The 19,577-nt window shown below is 38.3% G+C and overlaps 1 protein-coding gene across 1 annotated transcript; it reads right to left on the reverse strand.

Annotated features, from left to right (window-relative positions):
- Nucleotides 1-858: 858 nt before the first annotated feature.
- On the reverse strand, nucleotides 859-18,049 carry LOC100467551 (cytochrome P450 2K6). Its single transcript, XM_002915436.3, has 9 exons — nucleotides 17,942-18,049; nucleotides 14,077-14,239; nucleotides 10,299-10,448; nucleotides 8,599-8,759; nucleotides 7,942-8,115; nucleotides 7,178-7,319; nucleotides 6,624-6,808; nucleotides 4,578-4,719; nucleotides 859-1,046 (listed from the first exon to the last, which is right to left on the reverse strand). Exons 1-9 carry the CDS (start codon nucleotides 18,047-18,049, stop codon nucleotides 859-861), a joined length of 1,413 nt encoding a protein of 470 aa, XP_002915482.3.
- Between the last annotated feature and the right edge of the window lie 1,528 nt (nucleotides 18,050-19,577).

Consider the following 19,577-nt stretch of genomic DNA (forward strand, 5'->3'; position numbering starts at 1 on the left):
TTACCTCCCCCAACCCCATGGTATATAATCAGCCGCCCCTCACAACCCGGGGCAGCTGCTCTTTCTGCCCACGGGTCCTGTCTCCAAGCTTTAATAAACCACCAATTTTGCACCAAAGACGCGTCAAGGATTCTTTCTTGGTCGCCGGCTCCAGACTCCACCCCACTGAACCTCACCTACACCCCACAACCTCATCACAACTGACAGTGATTTTGGTGTTCTGCAACCCGTGATTCTTGCATACGCCTTCACCGGGACTCCAGAGCACCCGACACAGGGAAGTGGGGTCCGCAAATCCCAGTTATGTCAGGAGCAGGAGTGTGCTGACCTCAGCAAACCGGCAGTCCTCATAAGCAATTATGCGTAGTTAACCACCCTTTTTTGGTTATTCACAGAATGAAACCAATGTCTTACATGTCTTACGTTTAGTGTGATCCTCACTTAAAGGTTGAATTTTCTTCATCGCTGTTTTGAAGATATTCATGGGCATATTAGAACAAAGCATTATATAGTCATCCTGCCTGCAACAATTAAAACCACTGATTGGTAATGCTTACATGTCTCATATGCCTTGGAGGAAAAGGATAGTTTGGGTTTGAAAGAAAGACCTTAGAGCAGGAAGTGAAGGTTCTAGTTGTCACATGTTCTGTCTTAGAGAATGACAGCAAGGATGCTTCCACTAATTGATTAGCCCAGGAACTCAGTCTGACCTAATATGAGAACCCTCGGCAATGATGTGGCTGACTGTTTAAATAAAGCTGAAGTGCTTGGCAGAATATCACAGCGTAAAGTGGAGAAAAGGGGAGTTGGTGCAAAGGACCCCATCAAGAGCTGGGGCTGTAACTTGCAATGCAGAGCCTAGGCCCGGAGCACAGCACGCAGCTTGTGAGGCATTGGTCGAGTGGTGAAGCCAATGTCCGGGGTGAGGTCCAGGTCCAGATGGGAGACCCTGGGGGGTGGCTGGAAGGTGAACTTCTGCATGAGGCTGGTGAAGAACAGGAAAAGCTCCATCTTGGCCAGTGACTCACCAGCACACATCCGGGGACCTGGAGAGACGGACGTGGTAGATGGTTATGAGACGCGCGAGCACAGAAAACTGAAACACGATCTGGACAAAGAGAAAAGCTGTCCACGTGTGATTTCTCCTACTTAAGAATGTGTGAATTCGTCGCTTCAACTCTTCTGAGCCTCATGGGCTCTGCCAAAGCCCGGGAAATACAAAATCAAGTACATATGCTAACTTTCCCTATGAGCTCTCATGAGGGAAAAAAAAACAGCTAAACAAACATTAACATTTAGTGTGAAAAATGCTACGATAGGTCAAGCCAAGTGTGTCATGAGAATAGATAGTAAAGATACCCAGTGTGATTTGAGGCAAAGGTCCGGGGGGAGGACTTCTTTGTATGAGAGCTTTATATCTCAGCTCTTGTGCCCAGGCAAAGATGAAGTGAGATGTGGAAGGGGTCGTGAAGTATTTCAGGGCTAAAAAAATTTCACTCTGACCAGAGCATAGAGCATGAGTCATGGAGCCTAAGACCTGAGGCCAGAGGCTAAGTAGACACTAGGTCATGCTGAAGCGTTTTAAGAAGAGACTTGGTTCATACTACTTTTGGAAGATGACTTACTGGGGAAAATGTCAAGATATCTGAAAAGTGGGGGCGCCTGGGTGGCAGTGGTTAAGCGTCTGCCTTCGGCTCAGGGCGTGATCCCGGCGTTATGGGATCGAGCCCCACATCAGGCTCCTCTGCTATGAGCCTGCTTCTTCCTCTCCCACTCCCCCTGCTTGTGTTCCCTCTCTCGCTGGCTGTTCTCTATCTCTGTCGAATAAATAAAATCTTAAAAAAAAAAAAAAAGATATCTGAAAAGTGGAGTCAGTAAAATTGAGGAAGGAAGTCTTCTAGGTTAAGTTTTTATTGAAACAAGGGGGGACTTAATGGGTTATATATATTTCTTAAGATATACTGGGTTGAGAATGGTACATTTTTTCTGGCTCAAATTTAATGAATTTTGTGGTTACATTGTAGAACAAAGGTAATATATTTGATTGAGATAATAGTATTTTGAAAAGTTTCTGCTTCTAGTCCTTCAGAAGAATTAACCTTGTCTTTTCATTCCTGTTCCCAGAGTCTGTGAATCCTAAGCCCCTTGTTTTCTTTCCTGCCAATGAAATGTTGCAGACAGTCCAGATAGATTTCTTTTGTTGTTGTTTATCTAATTTGGAAGATAACTCTCAAGTAGTGAGTCACAAACGACTTCAACGTTCAGAACAATATTTAAATGTAGATATTTTACAACTCGAGGAAAGTAGCACTTTGGTTTATATGGGACTCCAGGAAACAGATGAACTCCACAAAGGGTAGTGGGGGGCATTTTTTCACAATGCCCAGTAGTGAGGCAGGATTTTTAGGGGTGAAAGGCAATGCATGCTACTTCTCTGTTTGAAAATGGTTATTAAACAAAAGCTAGCAATTCGATCCACCGATGTATGTACAATGTCAACAAGATACAGGTATTTAATTTAGCTTGGCTCTGACACTATTGCTCTGGAAGGGTTCACTGCCCAGTAGGTGTGCCCAACAAGGAACTAGGTAAATATTATACAGTGTCACAAGCTACGATAGGGTGTTGAGGGAGCCCACGGTGAGCCCACCTAATCTAGCTTTTGGGATCAGATCTTCCCACCTGGCCAGGATGAAATGTATGACTGAGTGGTGTCATCTAAATGGACAATAAATAATGAAACTGAAGGTGTGAATTATCTACCCTATATTTAGGTTTATTCAGTTTCAGGATAAGAGTCTAGATGCCCAACAAGACAAAGCATGTATCGTTTTAGTTTACTTTTAAAGATTAATAGGTGAAACCATAGCAAATGATCTTGTCCATCTTAAAAAGAAATGCTGTATGCAAAATTAGTTAGGAGTGATTGTGATCAAAGATTCAAATAAGCCCTCCAGAGAGCAGAATCTCTATCTTAATGCAGTAAGGACGGACATGAGGACTTCACACTCAACATTGGTTTTATGAAATTTTTTCTTACTGTGACAGTTTTGTGGTTGTTATATTTTAAGAACATTCCCATTTGTTTGTCTATGATAAAAAAAGAGTACCCTTACAGCTAGATTTCCTAAAGCAGGAAACACACACACACAGTATATCTGGAGATGTTTAGAATTCCTGAGATAAGCTTTGCCAAACTTGTTTGAAGATGGGCCACTCTGCAAAAATACGGACTATTTGCTGCTTGTCTCGTTGTCCAAAGAAGCCTCCAGGCCCAGGGGCGTGAGAAACCATGGAGGACCTGGAGACAAAGTTGGTCAGAAAAACAGTAATTGTTGTTCATGGAGAAAAGGGGGTGTCAAGGGGAACATTGTTTCTTCTCTCTAAACATCAGTAAATTCAAGATCTGATAAAGAAGTCTAGAAAAAAAAAAAACAACCAACATTATGTGTGATAAACGAATCGCTCCATCTCTTCACTTGTAAAATAAGGGTTTGGAATTAGATACAGCTGAAGTGACTTCCAGAGATCATTGTTTATGGTTCTATGGCTTTCTTTTTTCAAAATACAATGCAAGCATTAAGAAAAATCGAGTTCATAACACCGTGAATTACATGTAGATTATTTTTCATTTCCTTTAACTCTGGTTCCAGATGTGATATTACATTTTTATTTAAAGTAGGAGTCATTAACACATGTACTGTTTTCTTGTCTATCATCCTATATGTGTGTTTCTGTGTAAAAATTAGGAGAATGCATTGTACTTTATATCTCTCTGTATCCCTTAGTTATCAGTAGGTAAGGAAAGTCTATGCTTTGGGTGACTGCTGTTTACCTATCACTGAATGGGTATCTGGAGTGAATGCTAACCTATTGTTTGTGTAAGTGGAAAGGCACAAGGTGACAAACCGCCTTTGGTACAGTTTTGCTAAGATTCTTTTCTAGGCATGGAGAATTCATTTCAGGTTCTCAAGAATACAGAAAATTAAAGAGTAAATTCATTTAGTTCCCTGGATTCCGAAGTGTACTCTATTGGAAAGCTCCCCTCTCTTCCTTATCCCTAAACTCCCTCCCTCCCCTACACAAGAAATTCTAAGACAAACACTGGCATTTATACATACTAAAGCAAAGCTCTTAGGGGTGCCTGGGTGGCTTAGTCAGTTAGGCCACCAACTCTTGGTCCTCAAGGTCCTGAGTTCTAGCCCTGCGGTGGGCTTCATGCTGGGCATAAGGTCTACTTACAAAAAATAAAATAAAAATAAGCAAAGCTTTTCATGTTGGAGTGAAGCGGGCTGCCCATTGTCCCTCGTCCTCAAATTCCCAAGGCCCTACCTTAGCCTCAGCTGCAAGGAATTTTCAAGGATCCCCTAAGAAAATTCCATTCCATTCCCATTCCAATGCCTAATGTCTTACAGCCAATTTAAAGCCTGGGGAGGAAAGGCCCTTTCCACTCTCCCATAGTTCTGATGTTTAGTGTCACATGGAAAAAAAATAATACAAAACCGAAGCACAGTCCTCAGAGAAGGCAAATCTCTCCAGATTTTTCAAACCACCTGTCTCAAAGTAGAATACCTTACCCAATGAAAAGGGCATGAAAGCTTCTTTCTTGATAAACTTTCCGGTGGAACTCAGGAAATGCTCAGGATTAAATGTGTCTGGCTTTTCCCACTGTGTTTGGTCCCGAAGTACAGAGGTGAGCAAAGTGATGACCTCTGTGCCCTAAAAACAGAAGTGCTATTAATGACAGAGATCACATTCCTTCTTAAAAAGTGGCTCTTTAAAAATGTGTGAAGGTCTCAGTTGGTAATTTTTCAGAAGCAGCATGTTCTAGAAGAATCTGGAAGGAGGGAAGTGGAGGGGCTTGGGATTGGTATGGAACATTCACCTACTCAACCACATTTTTGTTCAGTCCCTCCTAAAAAACGCAAGCCTTGGACTCAGAACTGGAAACGGGTTCTTACTTAGTCCCGTGTTTGCTATGTGACAACGGCATATTATTTAACTTTTGCTATATCCCAGGTTCTAAATTTATACGAAGGGAGTTAAAGAGCCCTCACGGGATGACTTGTGAGCCTCAGGTGCAGCGTTATAAATAGGACAGACCCTGGTGCAGTTCCTGGCAGGTCTGAGGCTCAGTGAGGTTTTGCTCTTTTACCCCCAGGGACTGAGACGGTAGACCAGCCACATCTAAGGAGCCCATCAAGGCAAATTCTCCAAAGTCAGCTGCCCCTCTTCCCCAGCTTGCCACCTGCTCTGAGACAACCGGGACGATCAAGGAGAGGAATTTCAATTGCAATGCAGGAAAGACTATTCTGAAAACTTAAACTCAAACAGTAAGAAGAAAAGCCAGCTCCTCCATTAAGGACAGTGGTCAGTACTTCACCGTAGTTAATCACAGCTTCCTCTTCAAGAAGGCGGCGCAACACTATCATTGTGGTTAGCTGTTTGAGCGCGTGAATCTGTATAGCTTTTGAGTCACGAAAAGCAAACAACTGCTTTAAAGGGTTTTATTTTACAGCTTCCTTTGTTGCTCTCTTTCTTTGTTTCTTGCTTTTTTATTTGTAAGTATATGTACCCGGGCATTGTGGATTTTTCCTCCTTATAACGACTAGGCTAGATTATTTCCATTGGAGCTCAGTGAAACCGAGGGGCATAGCCACCAGTAGCATGGTAGGCATGTGAGACCCCCTGTACGGCAAAGCTCTGATACAATGCTCTCCCTAGCTTGCAGCCAGATAGATAACTAGAACCAAAATCCTGCCGTGATTATAGCTTGCTGGGGGGGGGGGATGTCTCTTTTTCTTCTTTTTGACATTGGTTATATTTGTTTTCATCAGCTGCTAATCTGATTAATTCAGTTTAACGGTGTGTTTAATGTGTGCTGAGAAGAGAAACTCCAAAGATGAATGCTGCCCCCTGTTTGTAGGGTCCGCACAGGGTAGCAGGTGATAGTGTGGGGAGGGGGTCCACATAATCAGTGGCCCCTGTGGATTCATGCAGAGATGGGCCCAGAAGCAGTGACCAGACTAAGCCCTAAGGAAAAGAATTGGTGCTATGGGCAAACTCTGATCCTACGCCAATTTCTGCCTTCAGTGTACTTTTAGCAAAGATCTATGCCTACTTCTTCAGTTTGCCAGTGGGAAGCACAAGACTGCATCTAGAGGTCATAAGATGGAGAAGCAGAGGGCCTGGGCATACTTCTGGGTGAGGAGGGATGGGAGGCCGGAAGTGCTGCTGTCAGGGGCCCTGCGTGGTGAAAACTGCGCTCTAAAATGGTGGCACACCTTTCCAGGGACTCTGCCCCCCTTCCACCCCCACCTTGCTTAAACTCTCTGAACCCCAATTTCCTCAACTACCACATAGAAATAATAATACCTTATAAAGTGGCACAGAGTAATTACCACCTGTTCTGTGTAGACACATACTGACACACTCAGTTACCTTTTGTGGGATGGTAAGGAGAAAGAAAAGGAGGAAAAAGGAAAGGGAGGGAGCGAGAGGGAAGGAGGGCAGGAAGGAAGTCAGGCTGAGATTGCCTGTGCCAGTTTATTTCAGTGCTTATGTGATTTTGAGCAGCTGACATCTTTTGCCTCTCCCCTCATTTCCCCTTCTTAAACCCTTACCTTGGGAATATAGTAATTTTTAAACATCACATCTGTGGTTGTTGCATGAGGTAAGCTTGTGGGCAGGATATTAGCAAATCTCTGTACTTCGTGAATGACGGCGTCTGTGTATGGCATTTGAGTTCGATGTGCAATTCGAGGCTGGGCTGACCCCACAACTTTGGTGATCTCATCACAGACCTTTTCTGGATAAAATGCAGAGTGATTAGAGTGTGGTGAGGGGGATGCTGGAACAGTCTTCTCAGTTTTCCTTCCATGTGAAAATCAAACCGAAGTTCTCTCTGAGTTCGGACTCATCCTTGCTCCGCACTGCTTGCACTCCTGGACCTCTATTGTTGAGGCCTCTCTGGGGACTTGCACGGAGTAACACCTGCAGACCATCTCAGGAAGCTTGGAGAGCAAAATCTACTTGCTTATGTGAAAAGGAAACTAAAACTGTCCTCAAGGGTATAAATTAAAGGTATCCAGTGTGGCCATAGAATTCTGCATTTTCCAGCCCAAGAGATGTCTGAGACCTTCCTTCAGGCAATGCCCTGACTCTTAAAGAGACTTACTCTGGACCTCAGGATATCGCATCATGAGCAGAAGTGCCCAGCGCAGCGTGGAGGCCGTGGTCTCTGTACCAGCTGCAAACAGGTTACTAACAAGGGCCACCAAATTTTCATCACTGAAATAGGCAGTAGATGTACGTTTCTCCTGAAAGGGGAAAAGGAATCATTAGTGATAAAAATTTTATACTGGACAATCATAGCAGATAACCTAACATGAATTTAAAAAAAACAAAGCTTGGCATTCTGTCCTTAACAGAGTGGATTTTATTATTATTATTATTATTATGAGGATGTTGTGCAGAGTTTTCAAATAAAGGACATCCCAGACGCTAATGATGATAAATAATTCTAACAATAGGAAAGGCTGTTTGCCATTTGGAGATTAGTTTTTAAATGAATGATTAGAATATGCCCAACACTGTTTCTTTTAAAAAATTGCATTAAATAATCTTTCTTGGGTTATTCAACTGAAACACATTTTCAAGATTGCAATAAAAGGAATACTGTACTCATTCTAAAAGCTAACATTTGAGATCTTCTATATGTCCTAGTTTTTTTCAGAGAGTGATAGGAAAAGCAGTAGAAAATATTTGAGAATGGAAAATGTAGTAAACAACCTTCTTTGTAGGGTACATATCTACCATTATTAACTTAATTGAATCCAGTGATCTTTCTTCTTTGCAAGAAATATTTTTGTTCCAGATGCTATTAATTAAACCAAATAATAAACAATAGGCGAAAGTAACCCCTGAGCAAAGCACCATTACCTCCTGCTGTCTCACCAAAAAGGCATCAATTAAACTTCTTGGATCATTTTTGTCAAATTTATGCTGATGATCTAGGAAAGTCATCCTTATAAAAGCAAACAATTCATCTCTATTCTTGAGTACTGTCTTATGACTTTTTAGAAGGAACCCCAAAACCGGAAACATATTGAAAAGCTGAAAGAATAAAAAACAACAAAGTAAGTTAAATATACATATGTAAAGCATGCAATAGTGGGAATGACACCATTATTTCTGGAAGCATTATAGAAATAGCATCTCATTTAGACTTCAATTTTATCTTTCTTGAGAGAAAGAACAGGAGCAGGGGAGGTGGGTCACAGGGAGAGGGAGAAGCAGACTCCCTGCTGAGCAGGGAGCCCGATGCAGGACTCGATCCCAGGGCTCTGGGATCATGACCTGAGTCGAAGGCAGATGCATAATTGACTGAGCCACCCAGGCACCCTGATGCAGTAATTTGTGGTGGGAGAATTAGCAGATGTGTTAACCAAGCGGGCTTGTCACATCTCTGTACTCAGAATGTTCCAGAAAGTGCACATTTTTGAAATGGCAATTCTCTGACAAATACTTTTTCATGGTCTCTTGAACAACCTAGTGTACCTTAGAGGAAGTAAAATTGAATAAAGAAGATACAGTTACCGCAATCCTAGGACTTCCAACGAGCTTCACATTTTCACCAATTAAGGTTAAGAGTCTCAGGAATTGGGTGTCTTGGTAATCAAACCGTTTTCCAAGTAACACTGACACAATGACATTAGCGACAGAAGCATTCATTACTGTTGTGACCTCAAAGGGCTTTCCTACAAGAGAATCCATTAATCAGATTAGGAATACTCACATAAACAGTGTTAAACCAGTTCTGGAACGATGGGGACAGACTGTCAAGAAAAGATTTCATAAAGGAACAAGATTGTTGGTGACCACGCCTTTTAAGGAGAGATGAGACTAGATGAGCCTTGAAAAATATTCGGAATTTGGCTAAAAGATTGCCACAAGGCAATCTAAAAGTATGTATCAAAGAAAATCTACAATTGGTTCAGTTAAAGAAATTAAAATGTCCCAGGTAAGGGAGGGCCATTTCAGTGTGTGTGTGTGGGGGGGGGCAAGTGTTAATGCACAACATCTGAGAAAATATCAACCTAGAAGGCTACAATCAAGTTCAAAAATATAAAAAAGGATATCTAGATGATTAAAATGATTCAACTTGAAAGAAATTCGTCTAGAGCCTCTTGTTTCAGCTTCTTCTGTTACTGGGATCTGTTTTCTTCACCATCATTGAAAACTATTTAGGTTATTAAATACGTAACAGGGGATGCACATTTACTTTGAGCAACCAGAATGCTAAGATTTACTTTTAACATCAGCACCTACCTTAAATGTGGAGGCTGAGGGCCTGGGGGAATTTCTGTAGAGAATATGTTTTCTTTTTAATATATAAATATATATAAATATAAGGGTGTATGGGATGCTATGTACACAAAGCCCTGAGAAATTAATATTTGTTAGGAGCTTAACACTGCAGAAGGAATAGACGTTATCCTGTAGGTACTTTCCCCAAGCTGCTAACGGGCTCTGTTTGTGTACAGGGACTGCTAATCCAGTGTGTGGGTCCTTGAGCTTTCTGTTTCTTCTCTGCATTCATCTCAGGCTTGTCTACCTTTGACCATTTCTCTTATTACTATCTGTATCAGTGAAGATAATATTCAAATGAGCATATTTTTAGTAAGGAAGGAGCTCAATTTATTAAGGAAATGAGAAAACTTTTAACAAAGATGCTAAATAATTAAAGTATTAAATAGAGAAAATATTAAAATAATATAGAATTAATTGTGTATCATTTAATGAGATCAGAAACATACCTATTACTGAAGAACTGTTCCAGATGAAAGGAGGCAAAAGAGACATGACAACTGAATGTAATGCGTGTGTCAGGATTTTCTTTTGCTATTCAGGACATTAATGGGACAATGGAAAAATCTGGCAAAATAAGTTCAGGGGATTACTGAGTCAATACTAATTTCCGGAGTTCTGAAAATCGTACTTTGGGCACGCGAGAGAATGCGTTTGTTATTTTAAGGGAACACATTGAATTGTTTAGGAATAAAGAGAGAGCATGTCTCCAAGTACTTTCAAACAGTTTAGAAAAAGAGACAGAGAAGAGAGAAGGCAAACATAAAATGTTGGCATTTGGGGAATCTTACAGAAGAGTAGGATTTGGGGAATTATTTGTAAATTCTTGTAATTTTCCTACAAGACCAAAATTATGTCTAAATAATAAAATAGAGCGTTTGGCCTCTTTCTCATGAAAAATAAGACGTGATTTAGTTCATTCTACGCACCTCTGTGAGACTCAAAGCTCCGTACAAGATGCTGGCATTCCTCTATAATTGTGTCTTCTATGAGCCGCTTGCCCATTCCAAAGTTCCGTAAGGTGGTCAAGCTGAACCTTCTCATAGTTCTCCAAGTTTCACCGTGAGAGAAGACAATTCCTTATAATGACGAAAGTGTTTTAAAATTATTTCCTCAAAGCTTTTAACATTGAATTTGCAAGGACAAATATAAATTTAAAAGAGGCTTTATTCTCCCTGTTGAAAATAAGAGACTTTTCTTTCTCTCAAAGCATTTAAGAAGATTTGTAAGTATTTTTTCCTCTTTTTAAATCATATATATATATATATAATCATACGATGTATAATTTCTTCTGAAACTTAGGTCTTTTGTCAGCTTTATGGCCTAGCAATGGTTTTCTCAGGGACCTGGGAGCCATTTGTTCAGAATATAAACATCAAGGAAGAGAGTGCCCCTTTCTCCCAGTTTCTGTGGGAGGGTAGGAGACTAACTTTGGTGGGTGCCTTGCCCCAAGTTGCAAAACTACCTCCTATCATAAAGATATAAGAATTTTATTATTCTTTTGTAGGCAGACATTTAACACACATGGTCACTCCAACTACTGGGTGAATCTAGGATGAACTATGTGTGACAAATGGTACTGTCAAGCCCTCTTAGTTATTGAGGACTAGTTGTTGTTTCCCGCGAGAACATTTTTGTAATGGGTTGTGTCTGCTTGATTATATAAAAGGGTGGGATTGTTTTTGTTTTTGCAATTTCTTAGTGGATTGTCTGTGATACACATCACATTTTGGTTTGATGCCGATTCAACAATAAAATTGTTTTCTTTTTTTCTTACCTTTGTGGAGAGGAGGATTTCTGGGTTGGGAGAAGATTTTGGTTTTAGTTCTATTTCTTTGACAAATTTACTAAGCAATTCTTGAGTCTTTACTATATGCTTATGTCATGCTAGGTGTGGTTAAGGGATTGATGAACAGTAGAAGACAAAGTCTCTTCTGCTAGGAAAAAATGTAGACTACAGACACAAGACTTACCCAAGAAAAAAGTTAGGAGTAAATAATTACCAAGAGGTGAGCCCAAGCTTCCACATTAGTGCTATACATACTAATTTCTAGAAACACATATTGTTGTAGCATATAGTAGGTGCTTGATAAATATTTATTGAATAACACAGCTATGGGAATTTGTGCATGGCTAAGGGAAATAATAAACAAGGTCCTTAGAAGAGTTGGGATATATGCTAACTTACAGAAAAATAAGGAGAGAGAGGGTTGCCAATGTGGCCCACATCTTTCCATGGTCAGTTTGTGGGGACAGTGGCATTACTCCCTGTGTTTCAGTCCCTAGCCATGGCCCTTCCTCCATTGGCATTTCTCTCATTTTTCTATGGAGGTGCAAGAAACAGGGGAGGACTTTCTGAGTTTGACTGCTAGTGTCAACATGAAATCCAAAACAACGAGAGAGATCTCTCCTGCGCACCTGTTGCCACTTCCCCTGAGGCTAAGCCTTCCTTTGAAAGGATACTGGCGAAGTTTACATCCTGCTCACGTTTAATTCTTACATTAATATAATATTATTCTGTCTGTGGATTCTGTACTTCATAAAACTTTTTTGTAACAGATATGGGACTCTTCGAACTCTTTCGTGTTTACATTTAAAAATTAACATTTGAGAACACAGTAGCAGAATATGAAGGGCCCACAGACGTCACTGTATCTTTCAGGGAATAGTGATAGCCCCGCCATGTAATTGTGGAAAACAGTAATTTAACATTCTAAGGAATGTGGAACTTCTTTTAAATACTGGCACCAAAGTTTGAAATATATTTAAGTTACATGGCAAAATAATTTATTAAGGTGAAGTAATACTCCAAAAGGGTCTGATGGTAATGAAAATACTAAATTTTCCTTCTGTTTATACAAAATTGGTTTGAAGAATGCCTGTACCCATTTGGGTGGATTGCTAGACAGGGTGTGGGGCAGAAAATTAATCATTTTCTCTTTGAACAAAGAGTAATTTTCCTATGACCAGTTAAATCACTTAAAAAGAAAGACTATTTGATTCTTAAAATGAATTATTTGCTAAGGAAAAAAATAGACTTGAAATTGATACAAATTAAAACAATTTTGATATAATCATAAAATCAGTGAGTAATATGTGAAGTATTGTGAAAAAGAGCAGAGATGCCAGAGGCAAGAGACAAAAAGTGTCCCAAATTTTTAGAAGGAATAAAAGAAGATGGATCCTGGAAGCTAAAGATCAGGAACTGAATGAACTATTGTTCCTCAATGCTGATTTTATGAGATGTTAATGGGAATTCCAAGAAAAGGAAATGTCCCAAGGACTGATGTATATATATATACATCAGTGTGTATATGTGTATATATATATATATATATATATATATATATATATAACAGTATATATATATACACATTAGTATATATATATACACATCTCTATATATATACATACATCAGTGTGTGTGTATATATATATATATATACGCACACAGTGGAATATTACTCAGTATCAAAAAGAATGAAATCTTGACATTTGCAACAATATGGATGGAACTAGAGGGTATTATACTAAGTGAAGTAAGTCAGTCAGAGAAAGACAACTACCATATGATTTCACTCATATGCAGAATTTAAGAAACAAAACAGATGAACATATGGAAAGGGGGGAAAAGGAAAAAAAAAGAAAGAGGGAAACAAACCATAAGAGACCCTTATCATAGAGAACAAATTGGTAGTTGATGAAAGGAGGTGGGTGGGTGATGGGCTAAATGGGTGATGGGTGTCAACGAGGGCACATGTTATGATGAGCACTGGGTGTTGTAGGTAAGTGATGAATCACAGAATTCTACTCCTGAAACCAATATTGCACTGCATGTTAATTAGAATTCATGAAAGAAAAAAAAAAAGAAAGAAATGTTCCAGGGACTAAGAAGTGTGAAAATTGAATTAAATAAAATTAAATAGACTTTTGGTGTTTTTCTCAGAGGTTTTAATATCCTAATAGGCACCCCATGAGTCCAGAGAGACGCCTTTAATATATAGTGTTTCTCAAATTCACTTTACTGACACTGCTTTTTTGCACAGAACATTTACTAATATCTCAAAGAAAACAGTTTTGGAGAAAGATAGCTTGAGAAATATTTTTCAAAAAGTGGTTGAAGTATTAAAATGGCTTACTAGTATTTACTAGACACCAATATTAGTTCACTAAAAATAATTAATGTCAAGATGAAACCATTCGCATTTTTAGTTATTAAATTAGCATTAAAGGGTTAATGTAATAACTTAAAGGGTTATTATATTAGTGGAATGACATAAAAGTATAGCATCTGGATTTCCTCAGGGTATTTATCCAAAACATACATAAGCAAAATACAACAACTTTATCCAGGTGAAAATATGGTTCAGTATTATTTATAACACTACCGTTATCCTATTGTTTGATTGATCAGTGTCAACCATTAGATGGTGACCTCTTAAGCTAATGGCCTCTGTTCTCTTTGTATTTCCCTAGCACTGTACTTTTCACATAGTGTCTGGCTAATAATTATTTGTTTAATAGAATGATCATGTACAATGAGAATAAAACCATAAATCATAAATTTTCTCCCAAGTAAATTCTATTGTGTAATGTACATTGATGAAGGGAAAATTAAATCATGAAAGGAATTATTAAAGATAATATGGTACAACTGATTCAATAATTTTAATCATAAGGATATATTTTAAGTTCAGAGTTTATTACCTTTTCCTTCAAAAAGTCTTTCAAATATAGGCACTTGAGATCGTTCCCCAAATTGATCACCATAACTGACCAGGGCATCTTTCACTGTCTCATATCCAGAGAGTACCACCACCTTCTTTGGACCCATTTGGATGCTGTAAATGGAGCCATATTTCTGGGAGAGCTTGGGTGTATAAGAAAAAGAGAAGCAACTAAAACAAGGTACTGTAATAAAAATGAACTAGATCTTGATCTTTGATAATTTAATTCTGACAAATTAATTAGTTTTATATTCTTGTGAACTGACAATACTGGACGAGTTCATTAAAGATACTTCTTGGGGGCGCCTGGGTGGCACAGCAGTTAAGCGTCTGCCTTCGGCTCAGGGCGTGATCCCGGCGTTCTGGGATCGAGCCCCATCAGGCTCCTCCTCTATGAGCCTGCTTCTTCCTCTCCCACTCCCCCTGCTTGTGTTCCCTCTCTCGCCGGCTGTCTCTATCTCTGTCGAATAAATAAAATCTTTAAAAAAAAAAATAAAGATACTTCTTGGTTGCTACACCTGCTTCAGCCATAATTATGACCACCCACCAATTGCCCTTATGCTCCATTTTGTTTCAGATTTCAAGCAGCAGGGCTCTGACATCATGGAATTGACTCGTAGTTTCTCTGTATCATATTTTTGTTTGGTCTCAGAAAACGCCCACCTTGGACTCTGGGAAGACAAAGCACTTCTTGACTACCACCCTGACTACCAGAACACCATATTCATGCCCTACCCTATGTGGGGTGCTATGACTGTATTAGGTCCAAGTTAGTTCTGTACTACTGTGTGACACTTCTTACTGCAAAAAAAATTCAATTTTCTTTGATAATTAAAAACAAGAGGGATTCATTTATTCATTTATTGCTTGCTGACTATATTGCCAGAACATCTTTTAATGCACATTATAAACCAGAAAAGTAGATATTATCATCATTTCCATCATATAGGCAATGTACTGTGGCTTTAAGAAGTCACACAGTGAACAGCAATGCTCAAAAAAGNCGGACTCTGGGAAGACAAAGCAGTTCCTGACTACCACCCTGACTACCAGAACACCATATTCATGCCCTACCCTATGTGGGATGCTATGACTGTATTAGGTCCAAGTTAGTTCTGTACTACTGTGTGACACTTCTTACTGCAAAAAAACATTCAATTTTCTTTGATAATTAAAAACAAGAGTGATTCATTTATTCATTTATTGCTTGCTGACTATATTGCCAGTACCTCTTTTAATGCACATTATAAACCAGAAAAGTAGATATTATCATTTCCATCATATAGGCAATGTACTGTGGCTTTAAGAAGTCACACAGTGAACAGCAATGCTCAAAAAAGTATATACATGCAGGTTTGTTGGCTGCAGAGCTTGTGTTTTTTACCCAACTGAGGTTTAGGTAAAGAATGAGAAATGGACTTTTAATATTTCTTTCTTTAGGAAACTTGACTTTGGAAAATAACTTTAGAATTGCAACCTTTGTGCACCGTTGATGGTAATGTAAATTGGTGCAGTCACTATGGAAAACAGTATGGAGGTTCCTCAAAAAATTAAAAATAGAAATACCATATGATTCAGTAATTCCACTGCTGGGTATTCATCCAAAGGAAATGAAACATTAGTTTGAAGGTATACGCACCCCTCTGCTTATTGCAGCGTTATACAATAGCCAAGATACAGAAGCAACCCAAGTATCCATCAATAGACAAGTGAATAAGGAAGATATCACTCACACACACACACACACACGCACACACACACACACACACAGGAATATTACTCAGCCATCAAAAATAATGAATTCTTGCCATTTGCAATACTATGGATGGACCTAGAGGGTATTTTGTTAGGTGAAATAAATTAGAGAAAAACTAATACCATATGACTTCACTTATATATGGAATTTAAAAAACAAAACAAATGAGCAAAGGGGGGAAAAAGAGAGAGAGACAAACCAAGAAACAGACTCTTAACTATGGAGAACAAATTGATGGTTACCAGAGGGGAGGTAGCTGGGGGATGGATGAAATAGATAAAGGGGATTAAGAGGTACAAACTTGCAATTATAAATAGTCACAGAGATGAAAAGTATAGCATAGGGAATAGAGTCTATGCGATTGTAATAATGTTGTTTGGTGACAGATGACGACCACAAGAAAAAGAAACTTGAATTTAAAAAATAACATTAGGATTGTAATAGGAATTGCAGAAGGGGTCAATAATTTAGGAAATGATATAATTTAAACTAATGTTACAGGTAAGTAAAAATTAAAATACGAATTTGAGCTGTGAGGACAGTTTCTCAGGTGTGAACCACTGTACGTAAATTGGATAAAGTGGATACGGCAGGTTTCAGAAAAGTAACAAAAATTAGAAAGGTAAATTTTAAGAAAAAAATGGAGACATAGGCTAGGAGGAAGTGTGGAAAACACATTTCATAGGTGAAATTAACACAGAACAATAGGACAGAAGTAAAAATTAAAAATGAAGATCTAAATAGTAAAGAGATTAATAGTAATAGCAATTACTATTAAAGTAATTAATAGTAGAGAGTTAATATGTAAGCAAAAAACAGGAATGTTAGAAAACAAATAGGGTTGGGTATATGGGATTAGATGAAGAACTTTGTTGAGAGAAGATCTTGTTCTCCTGAGGAATCAATCTGTTGTGTGACCTTTGAGTATAGGAGAAAGCCATAAAATGGCATTAAAACAACAAAAAAAGCAAGTCCTGGGATTTTAGTTACTAATAAGTTAATTGCTCTGAGTCACATATCTGTAAAATTGATATAAAAACATCATGCTTATTTTCCTCTGAGGGTGGTTGTAAAGAATAAGTGAAATCCTTGCAGTCCTTTGTAAAATAAGGAGTCAAATACAAATATAGGATGATGTCGGTCATGGTGTTGACCGCAGAAGCAACGTAATGGTTTTCTCTTCAGTATATCTCTTGTTATGGTTTTCAAACTTAGAATTTATAGAATATAGCAGAACTCAATTTCAATTATCTGCCCTTTGAACTTAAAAATTGGAATTTATGGCCAAATGCTAACTATGAATATTATATCTTCTCTCATTCTTCTTTCTTTCTTTCTTTCTTTCTTTCTTTCTTTCTTTCTTTCTTTCTTTCTTTCTTTCTTTCTTCCTCTTTCTTTCTTTCTTTCTTTCTTTCTTTCTTTCTTTCTTTCTCCTTCCTTCCTTCCTTCCTTCCTTCCTTCCTTCCTCTTTCCTTCCTTTCATCCATCCATCCATCCATCCATTCCATCCATCCATCCATCCATCTTATTCCACAGTCAAGAACTGTGAAATCTTTGAAGTGGAAATTAGAGAAATTTGTCCAATATTTGGTCTAGCCCTGTAATTGTACAGACAAGGAAATAGACGCTGAATGCTTATTTAAATTCACACAGCTAATTAATGACAGATAATTCTGGGTCTCAGGTGCCTTTCGTACACACTGTTTTGAATAAAAATTTAAATTTTCTAGAATAAAGCTATGATCATAATTCAGTTCCTTCATAGTGAAATATGTAGGATATGGAATATGGATATAGACTATGGAATATGTAGATCAAAGAGGCTGAAATAAAGGACACAGATCAAAAATATTTCAGAATAAAAATACCACTTTAAATAATAGAAATATATTTACTAATATTTTTATATATCTGAATTTAAAAGAAACTAAAAATTAAATAAAACAGCTCAATTAACTTTGAATCCTATCTGATTACTTCATTATACATATATAAACCAGTGCTAAGTATGTGCATACTAAGAAACCCATGAGGGTAAGAACGATGCAGAAAATTATAAATAAGTGTGAAATGAACAATCGTTTTTTACCTCCAGCATAGTTTGATAGGGCCTCTTCAGATTGAGAATGTGCAGATTTCCAATAATTGGCAAAGGTCTGGGTCCTGGAGGAAAATGTTGCTTGGAAGCTTTAGTCATGAAGATTTTAATATTTAAAAGAAAAAGAAGAAGAAGGCTCAGAATCGGAACTATGACAGAAGAGTCAAACGCACTCATTATCTTTAAGTGGAAGTAATTATCAAAATAATAGAAATCTTCGCAATTGCAACCAGCCAGAGTCAGCGGCTTCCAGTGCATATGAAGGTGTTGCTTATAATATTTGCCCTATCTTATTGTCAGCCATCTATTTTATAATTAAAATGAATTCAGCCCTACACGCTATGCTTGCCTTCTTTGAGCTCCTTCCCCCTTCTCTTTTCACTTCTCAGTTCAATCTGTTTTATCCAATAAAGCCTGGAGGAGGGATTTTCTCTTCATGTAAAGCAAGGATTTGTCTTGAAATTTCAGAGAAATACAATATGTTCAATCTTCAATGTGAAATCTATACTTTCACAATAAAAAGAATTGTATTGTTTGCTAGTATACCCCGTGATCTGAGTGTGGCTGGTCAAATAACAGTGTCACACCAAGAATTTCAAGGTTCTTATACAATGATAAGTTCTTACCCTTCCACTCTCCTAGAAGAGTTTCATAGGAGTCTTAGTGCCATGGAAAGAGCATTGGTTTTTAACTTGAGGGCTATGTGCAGATCCTAGCAAGTTACCATCCTCTTGGAGCCTTAGTTTCATTTTAAACTGAGAGAAATACATAAATTATTCAATTGTTGCAATGAGTTAGAAATGGATAGATACACAGCTCCTAACAGACTTAAAATTCACTGCCTGGCGTTCCTTTCCCATTTTTTCCCTTTTTCACTCCTGATAAGCTTTCTCATTTGTTTATGTCTGTATTCCTTTCTGTACCTATTTTGCTGTAATCAAATTTTCCACCTTTTTGTGCTACTGACTCTTTTTTTTTAAGATTTTATTTATTTATTTGTCAGAGAGAGAGCACAAGCAGTGGAAACTACAGGCAGAGGGAGAAGCAGACTCCCCCCTACTGAGCAAAGAGCCTGACTCAGGACTTGATCCCAGGATCCTGGGATCATGACTTGAGCTGAAGGCAGATGCTTAACCCAGGTGATCCTGTGCTACTGACTCTTAACCATGTATCTGGGCTATACATCTGGGCTATAGCCCATTCTAGTTGATTTGCTCAAGAAAGAAATATTTATCTGTCCTTTTTGTATTAGAATGACTGTGAATAAGGCACTAGTTTAATAAACTAAATTGAACAACTTTTTATAATTGCCTTCGTGATAACAATAGTTCCTCAAGTTTTCTAGAAGATACCATCATGTTCTATATTTATTTTTTAGTTTATCATTTGCTGTCTTCAAGGGATTTAAAATTCTTGAAAGCAAGGACTCTATTCCCACCTCCTGCCCCCAACTGTGGGATCTTTAATGTTTAGAAAGAACAGTGCGGGCACTAAACAAGCTTAAATCAGTGAATAAATGAAGGTGCAGATAAGTGATTGAAGTCCTCTGAATATTTTATTTCTGGACAGTCTATTACTAGTAACTTAGAATTTGGGGAACCCAGTGACTGTAGGTACCAAATCCTGT

The sequence above is a fragment of the Ailuropoda melanoleuca genome, chromosome 19 (assembly GCF_002007445.2).
Source record: "Ailuropoda melanoleuca isolate Jingjing chromosome 19, ASM200744v2, whole genome shotgun sequence".
NCBI classification, from domain to species: domain Eukaryota; kingdom Metazoa; phylum Chordata; class Mammalia; order Carnivora; family Ursidae; genus Ailuropoda; species Ailuropoda melanoleuca.

What these genes read in the sequence shown, in the direction of transcription:
- LOC100467551 (XM_002915436.3), bottom strand. Translation starts at nt 18,049, where the DNA reads ATGACTAAAGCTTCCAAGCAACATTTTCCTCCAGGACCCAGACCTTTG. An exon ending in CCTATCAAACTATGCTGGAG is followed by an intron (nt 14,240 to 17,941) that starts GTAAAAAACGAT and finishes TATACACCCAAG; the next exon opens with CTCTCCCAGAAATATGGCTC. An exon ending in TTTCATGCCCTTTTCATTGG is followed by an intron (nt 1,047 to 4,577) that starts GTAAGGTATTCT and finishes CCGTCTCTCCAG; the next exon opens with GTCCCCGGATGTGTGCTGGT.